The sequence below is a fragment of the Ostrea edulis genome, chromosome 5 (genome assembly GCF_947568905.1).
Source record: "Ostrea edulis chromosome 5, xbOstEdul1.1, whole genome shotgun sequence".
Taxonomy (NCBI): domain Eukaryota; kingdom Metazoa; phylum Mollusca; class Bivalvia; order Ostreida; family Ostreidae; genus Ostrea; species Ostrea edulis.
In genome coordinates, this window is record NC_079168.1 from 48,698,610 (window position 1) to 48,707,798 (window position 9,189).

The 9,189-nt window shown below is 35.9% G+C and overlaps 1 protein-coding gene across 10 annotated transcripts in view; it reads right to left on the minus strand.

The window, feature by feature from the left end:
- Positions 1-9,189, minus strand: part of LOC125652825 (TOG array regulator of axonemal microtubules protein 1-like) — a 44,621-nt gene extending 35,432 nt beyond the window's left edge. For 3 of the 10 annotated variants that reach the window (XM_056164674.1, XM_056164677.1, XM_056164673.1), the window contains exon 1: positions 7,663-9,187. In XM_056164674.1, the coding sequence (XP_056020649.1) occupies positions 7,663-7,764 (102 nt within the window). In that variant the 5' untranslated portion in view covers positions 7,765-9,187. Of the gene's footprint in view, positions 1-7,662 lie in introns of all 10 variants that reach the window. The other 7 variants (XM_056164680.1, XM_056164684.1, XM_048882246.2 and 4 more) reach the window with 5 other exon arrangements.

A 9,189-nucleotide genomic window follows, 5' to 3' on the forward strand; every position in this document is an offset into this window, starting at 1 on the left:
TTTTAAAACTCAGGTGAGCTAATAAAACCAATACACATGTTCCCAAATTTTAACCTCTGAAAGCAAGGCACTATCCCATGTCATACGATGCACACTGAGTCATCTGAGAGCACAATAAGTCTGCGTTGAATGCAAGCGAATAAAGCTCTTGGACCACATACATGTAAATTAAGTGGCATGCATGCACTCTTTTAAATTTAATAATCTTAAGTTCTTATGCAGTACAACTGTTTAAATAATATCAGGTGTATCTACTAAGTTATGGACACATTTCATTGTCAGCAGATTTAAACTGACCCTTAATTTCCATCCTCTCTTATTCTATGCTTATGAAATACATTTTGATAAGCTAAAATGAAATTTTGAAAAAAGAAATTGAATAGGAATAAAAATCCTATTAGATGTACCAAATTTTATTTCATTTTATATCTAAAAATTAAATCTTCAAAATCAATTAGTCAACATACAACTGCATGTTAGCGACCTCCTCTTTGCATCTTTTAATATTATCAATAATTTTGATCATTTTTAGTTCATTTCCAAGTTTGGCATCCAATAAAACATCCAAAAATTTGATAGATGACTTTAAATTTAGATAATGAGGGCCATTTAATCAACTTTTACCTGTAAGTCAAACATTTACATAGTTAGGGGCACCACAAGGCTGAGACACAATGCTTTTGGCACCTATGTGATTTCATCCCTCCTACATTTTGCTCTGACATAGTGTCTAAACATTAAGAATAGATTAGCTCTTTAATCATAATATTACAGAATGTTGAACCCTTTTGTCAAATAAGAAAATAGTTGTAAATTTGCCTATGTGCTTGTCTGAACTCCTTTTTTTTCCTTCATAAGTTTGCACACTTGATTAGGTTCCATAGATCAACACAACAACAATCCAAAATGATCTTTTCTAATAGGTGCAAACATGTAATATGATGTTTCTTAATCTTTGTATAAAAACTTCACAGGGCACCATTAATAGGCATGTATGTACAATATTTTAAGCAGTTTTATGCAGGAATTCCCTGTAAAACCTGTTCGAAATCCCTCTTCATACCATTTTATACCATTAAATCCTTGGGAATTTGCAAATACAAGAATAAAACTTTTAAATGTTTGTGTGAAACTTTGCTAGATCACCTGTAAAGACTTTTTAAACCTTAGCTGTAAAATAAAAGTTTCCCAAACATTCAGAAAGGTGTTGGAAGTTTAGCAAGACAAGAAGAGAGTTTAAATTCTGAGAATATTATATGTTATTGTGAATTGAAATTTGTTTAACCCAACAGATTACCATTTCAATTACAAGTTCCCTAAAAGCAAGATATTTCGGCATACATACCCATTGTTTTATATATAAAAAAATATTTAAAAAATGAAATAGTGACATTGGGACTTCTTTTGCTGTCTTAGAAACTGACAAAATTGTACACTGAATTGGAAATTACAGCAAAACTTCTCTTTGAAGGTACACAAATTACACAAGTTTCTCTTAAAAGTCTTAATTCCTTTCTTTTATAATCTTACACTTTTTATGATTTTAATATATCTTATTTAGCTTCAAGTTCATAAATCAAAGGACAAACAATATTTATGACTTATATACGATATACATGAGCCACATGACTGTGTACATATATACACTGTAATATTATTCATATTTGATAAGTTTATTGCAGCTAGGCTGTGGATTCTGAATCTGGAAGTCACCAACACCCACATGATAAACAAACTGTTCTTATATATATACATATGTAAATTTCTCTCAAGGATCACTAGGGCAATGAAGGGTCTAATGTCCTGTGTATACAGAGGGAAAACAATATATACATAATTATAAACACTGTAAATATAAAAATTTCTATTTGAAAGAAAGCTACATTTACTAGAACAAGGACATGCTAACAAAATCTTCCAACATTATCAAGATATGCCTCAACCAACCTATGTAACTTTATTTTGCTATCTTCTTTCCAAATAAGTGTTGTGCAAGTTTTGAAATTCAAGCAAGTACAAATAACCAAATTTGTTTGAACTACATGTAAATTCTTTGAAGTTGTATGATTAAGGAGTCTTATGTACAATAACACTAAAAGACCAATATGATATATCCTAGATCTCATAATTAATACAATATCTATTGTGACATCCTCATAGCAATACAGCTATCGAATACCATAACCTTGTGTTTATTGTGCAGTGTTTTTATTGAGAATTACTATGATTGAAGTTGTTCAATTATGTAAACATTGTTTCCAATATTTTAATTGCTTAAATATGCAATACATTTAACTCTTTCTTAATAACAAATTCTCTTAATCTAATAATTTAATTCATGGGGGGGGGGGGGGGGGGGGGGGATTTCCTCATAGCTATCTGATAAGCAGCTGCATCATTTTCAATCCCTAATTGCTATACATAAATTCTTATTTGCCAATTTGTTTACAAAATGAAACTTAAATAAGTGACTTTCAAGTCTTATATTTTAGGGTGTTACCAATCAGGGCAACATATAACAGGGTTCGACACTAACGCTAGTCTGGTAGCCCGAGGCTAGTAAATTTTGTCCCGGACTATCAGAATATCATTAATAAGTAGTCCGCTGGACTACTAAAAATCTAGAACCCTATACAATTAAATAATTGTCGAAGTCTTTCTCCTTTCGTTTCTGTTTCATATCGTTGTAAATACACAATGGACTAATTTTTCATCGAGCTGTCTAATCGTAACCGTGTCACTTCTGCGCTTAGAATTATAGTTATTAAATGACACAATGATTCAAGCATACACTAAACACTGAATAAAATGTGGCGGTTTTTATAGTCTTGTTCAACCAGACACTTGGCTGTCTCCTCAAATCTCCGACGAGCAGAGATACAGTGGTTTACGGAGAAAGCAGAGTGTCTGGCTACCAAGACTACGGTTTTTAGGGAGCGTCAGTGAAATGAGATGTTCAGGAACTTTCTAACAAAGCATATAAAATGTTCATGGACTTGATGTGAACTCTTAATAAAATTGAAACAGTAAAATATTTTTTCTGGTGGTTTAATGTCAGAATCAGTAAAAATAGAAGCTGAATTCGGGTATAAAATTTTTTATTTGTTTGTCTAAAATTTTTTACTGGAAATGCATAATTTTGCATCTAGATTTTGAAAATTTAATACCCCTGTAGGAGGGGGCAATCCCCTCCCGCACTCTCCCTCCTCGTTGCTTCGCAACTCGGCCGCCTGCCTTCAGCAGCCGGACTAGTCACCAATCATCAGGACTAGTAAATTACAAGATTTACTAGTCCTTTGGACTAGTTGAGTAAAAAACTTAGTGTCCAACACTGTATAATGATTTAAATTAAAAATCGGCTTTCCCACATGACGACCAAATTTTTCCCCCCAAAACATTTTCATTTTAAATGTTATATATATATACTAAACCTTTCAATAGAATGTTATACTAACCATGATAATTATTCATGTCTTGTGCAAAGCAGATGCTTGGCATAGGTTATGTCAAGCATATATGTGACCTAGACTACCAGCATATCAACGATGTGTCGATTTCAAAACCCCAAAACAGAATACTTACATAGACCATTACTATATCAAACATACAGAATTGGCTTGTTAATTGACCATGGCTGTTGCACATGGCAAACAGAATGATTAGTTGGTTGTATATTGTTTAATCTTAATAACCTAGTTTTAGGTTTATCGAAAACTGAATACTATTTTACATTTCCATGCATCCCCGGCACATCTGGTATTCTCTTTTCAAATAAAGTGCACCGCCACGGCACATGATACGCCCGTCACATATTGTTAACAGTATAGATTGTACCCATTAAAACATTTTTTTTTTTATATCAACTTAATTAAATGTCACAGTGACCTTAAAGTAGGATGCGACACACCTTCTACCTAAGATGCATTAGTTGACCAATTTTGGTGATTCTAGGTCTAATAGTTTTCAAGTTATGAGCCGGACAAGTTTAAGTCACAGTAACCTGGTTTTAATGTGCGACACACCTTCTACCCAAGATGTATCTACAGACAAAGTTTGATGATTCTAGGCCTTGTAGTATTTAAGTTACGGGTCGGACACGAAAAAGCTAACAGACGGACGGACAGACGGATATCTTCTTAATGAAAAGTCACAGTGACCTGGTTTTAATGTGCGACACACCTTCTACCCAAGATGTATCTACAGACAAAGTTTGATGATTCTAGGCCTTGTAGTATTTAAGTTACGGGTCGGACACAAAAAAAGCTAACAGACGGACGGACAGACGGATATCTTCTTAATGAAAAGTCACAGTGACCTGGTTTTAATGTGCGACACACCTTCTACCCAAGATGTATCTACAGACAAAGTTTGATGATTCTAGGCCTTGTAGTATTTAAGTTACGGGTCGGACACGAAAAAGCTAACAGATGGACGGACATGAACGCCATACCATAATACGTCCCGTCTTAAGACAGGCGTATAAAAAGTATTCAAATGATATTTAAAAAATTTTTGATGGCATTTATATTGGGTTATACATGTATGTAGACTCAGCCCCATTGAGTTTATTTATCAAGCTGTAGTTGTTACATAAATGAGTTTTTAAATGATGAACAAATGAAATATCAAGCATTGATTTTTCTACATTTTTAACAAGGGTCCTGTAGCTTTCAAATTGGGAAAAATTGTCGACATTTACAGACAAATTGGGAAAAATCTATTCTATCGTAAATAAGTTTTAAAATCATATCAAACATTATATTATCTTTATTTTACACATCTAATTTTGTTTAACCTTCTAAAATTTTCAACTATTCTATCCAAATCATCATTCCCATATAACTCTTTGTTAAGTCTTATGTATATAATTCACATCGAATGTTTATTTTTTTCAAATACGTTTTCCTTTCATATTTCTATTATTGGGAAAAATGCAAGCTAAATTGAAAAAAAATGGACAATTTTTAGGAGGGGAAAGGGCCGAAATTCGGACCCAAAATGGGCCATAAAAAATCACTGTCAAGCTATAATAGTAGATCTACTGTTTGAAAAAAGCCACGTATTTACATCACCTTGTACATTGTCGTCTTTTCTTATCAAAGTTTAAAATAATTTATGAATTATGTTTTTATCATCACTAGACAACATGCACTTATGTACCTGGGTCTAAATGTATTACATATTTTTTTCAGCATGTATATTTCGTGCATTGCTACCTTTGTCTGATTCAGTATTCAAGACAATAATTAATTCAATGGCATCTTCAAATTCCCAAAGTAAAATCAGTAAAAGAAAACTTAATATGCAAGTTCCGAGATATCAGCACTTCTATGATGGAGGTGTGTTCAGTATTCTGTTGAACGCTTGGGTGGGTACAAGATGTATTATAGACTAGCTATGTAAATAAGAATTAAAGTTCTGAAAGGTTTTTATAAGGGGTGCATCTGCAGCTCTCTGATATGTACCAATATTTTTTTTAACGAGCTACAGTGCACATGGTAAAATGAAACATGCTATCTGAATATAGATGCTGGGGACTTGGCTAGCTGCAATAATGTAGCCCTCTCTGATTTTTTTTTTTTTTTTTTTTTTTTTTTTTTTTAGGGAGAGGGCTACAACTCCTTAGGATCTCCGTAATGGTGCAAATGCGGGAGTGATTCACTCCCGCAACATTTGCGCTCATTCTAAACATTTCCTGACTTTCTTTACGTAAATAAAATGATATTCTATGTTTCTTAGTCAATATATAAATTTACAACCTGCAACTTAAGATTTGTGAAGCTCTATTCTACCGTTTTCAACAATTTCGATAAATTCCAATTTCTCGATTCATACTTGTGCGCCATGTTTGATGTACTGAAGTTTCAACTTCCGATTGTCAAGTCATTTGCATACGCCATATAAGGTAGTATTTACATCAATGGACAAGTATGGAGGCGAAAGCTATTTCGTCGGTATTGAAAAGGTTTGAATTTAATATCAAGTTAAAAACCGAACAGCAGAGTGTAAATTCTTTCTGCAACAATATGATTTTCCTTTCTTTGTCGAAGTGGCTCGAGTAACTGCATTTTCACGCTGATTGTCAATGTTTAGGTTTTTCATTAGATCCACCTACGAGATCTCGTGATAACAAGCATGGCGGAGCAGACGAAGAATTTTGCATGCTGTACATTGTATTTAATGAAAAACACCTTTATTAGACATACCCGAGCACAAAGTTGGTACTCCTTTTGGTGTTAACAACATTTGGGACTAATACACAGAGTTTATTATCGGTTATTCATAAAATTATTTTGCACCATTACGGAGATCCTATGGAATTGTAGCCCTATCCCGAAAACGTCAGAATTAAAAAAAAATTGGATAGGGCTACATTATTGCAGCTAGGGACTTGGCCTGCACCCAATGATATGCAGGAAATTGTTGTCATAAAAATCGTGCTAATGCAGCCAAGGGTTGTAAAGAAGCGGAGTGGATTGTATATCTTTGGCTAGCAAAGATATCAAGAACGGGATAAACAAGTTTTTCAACAAACTGTAAATTCAATGTTTTCGTATACCTAGCTATGACGTCATAATATGCGCCGACTGCTTTCCAGTGACAGAGTGTACATATTCTCACGATGTCATAGAACACGATGTCAATAAACCACGTGTAAGGGGCATATTGGCAATATATAGGTTTGTAAGAGGCATAACATCGTTGTGTGTAGTATTGGTTTCAGCCAAGGAAATTTCAAGATTTTTATCAGAGGCAGGATAAGGTATCAATCGTAACTACTCAGCTATTTCCATAACTGCAAATGAATATCGTATGTGAATCGACGCCATCAAAGTCTGTTGCCATGTGTACACAAATGCAACTGTGACGTCACAGTCGTATGTTACAATATGAAACGCGAGCTTTCAAATGCATCCAAGATACCATACACATCTAAGGTATTTTACCACTATCATTTTCCACTTATATGTTTATGTATTTGAGTGAGCTACTGGCATGACTTGGGATTGATGACCTCGATGCTATCCTGCGGGAGAAGAGGCTACGCTGGTTTGAGCACGTTGCTAGATCCAGTGGGGCAATCAATAATGTCTTTAATATGAAAAAAGAGGAAGGACGACAACCAGGGAGACCAAAGATGACCTGGAAAGCACAGTTAGAAAAAGACCAGCGCGAGTGGGGACTTCGTGATGTCAACCCATTGGGTAGAGATGCCTGGAAGTCAAATGTTAGGTCTGCCATGTGTGCAGCAAGCCAGTTACCTGGAAGGGAGCCCACTGCTGTGGAAGATGCACCTAATCCTGCACGTTAATCAAAATGCCGATGATGATGATGATGAGTGAATAAGACGTTAATGATACCAAAACTGAATCTGTGACAAAAATATAAATAACGCTTTATATAGGGATTCGGTTAGAACTAGCTCTTTAACCTCCTCAACAGGCACGCTTCCGGCGAAGAAATGCATCGATTTGATGCAATTCTTGTGCCAATCCTCGTCAGTGTCTTCTTACCGGTTACGGAAAAGGACGAGCGCGTGATCCGATTGGATAAGGTGTATATATATACATATATGTGTGTGTTTAAAATGATACTGTAAATATTTCTATAAACTATATTCTAAGCAGACAGTTGCTCTCATGACACTTTTCTTTTACTTACTTGCTGGTTTCTTTTCTCTCTTGCATCTCTCTCATCTTCCCAGGGAAAGTTGCTTCTCATGCTTGCACTTTTGAATCGTCCTGCTTGGTCCAGGTGTCCCATTTTCCATAGTGCTCACTGCTGGTGTGATCGAGCTGAAGAAGTTACTGACTCTATTTCCAATGTATCAGACCGAGAAATATGTCTTGCTGATCCACTATTTCCTACAGCTAGGATCCAGTCCACATCTGCTCCATGAGCATGATTCCTGTGCGGCTTTGTGCTGAGGATGGGATAGGCATTGCATATTCGACCAGCCCTTCGTGGTTCAGTTTGGGGAGCTGGCGTCTTGCTAAGCGAGCCCTGCACTGCAGCCATTACCCCCTCGCCCTCAGCACTGAGTTCAACTCCATCCACTGCATGGACAAGGGGTTGGAGACGACCCTGTCCCATGGCTTGAGCTATCACAGATAAGCACTCTAATGTTGCTTGCCTCACTTGCCTCTTGCTGTCACAGAGAGCTGGTGCACTACTTGGCATATTCTGGGAAGATCAAAGTCATAACTGGGAAAAGTGAGGAGGGCTGCTATGATAATGTTCACAGTATCAAGTCTTACTCTGGAATTTTTATGATGGATGTTATCAAATATCACAGTTAGTACTGGTTTGGGCTGATAGCTTTGCATCATTTTAATTGCTACCCTCTTCACAGCTTGACGAACAACAATTTTGTTATCACCCATTCGCTTTCCAAAGTTGAGGATAATGGTTTCAGAAACAGCTTAACATTTTGTCCCAACTTTTCACTAAAATGTTTAAAATTTCTAACGTCACTGTTGTAATTTTAAAGTTTGAATCATCCAGCAATTGCTTAGAAAACTTATGAAAGGCATCATATGTGGCATAAGATTGCTTGTCACATCATTTGATTGCAAGTCCTTCACCAAGTTCTTTAGCTCCTCTACTCCTTGAGCACGCAGTTTAAAATTCTCCTGATCACCAATCTGCTTCATAACATGACTAGGAATGATGCCAAACTCAAATGATTCCACATACAGAGCTCGACTTGTGTTTGGAGGCCCATTTGCAACTGAGTCAGCCACCTTTGGAGACTTGGAAAATGGAGGTTTTGAACTACGGGGAGTACTTGCTGTTGAGCTGTACCCATCAGAAACTGTTTCCAATTCCATGCCAGTTAATTGACAATAATACCCGCCTCAAAGGAGTTGACAATTTATGAATGTAAACACCAAACTCCCTTTCTCCTACCAAGTTCTTGATTTTTTCCATTGTTGTTAATGCACACTCACGGATATTGTCCTCCACCGAGTTATCCAGGAGTTTCTTTGCCAACGACTGTGTGATTTCCAAAGAAGTTTTCTCTCTGGAACTCCTGGAGTGAACAGCATTGGTAATGAAATAACAGTCTCCTTTCGAACACGAGGATCGTCATTTTCCAAGCCATGTTGAACAATAGCTTTTAGTAACACCTGCACATTATTCGTGTATTTCATGTACACATGCAACGTCTGAATCACAGCTCTTCTG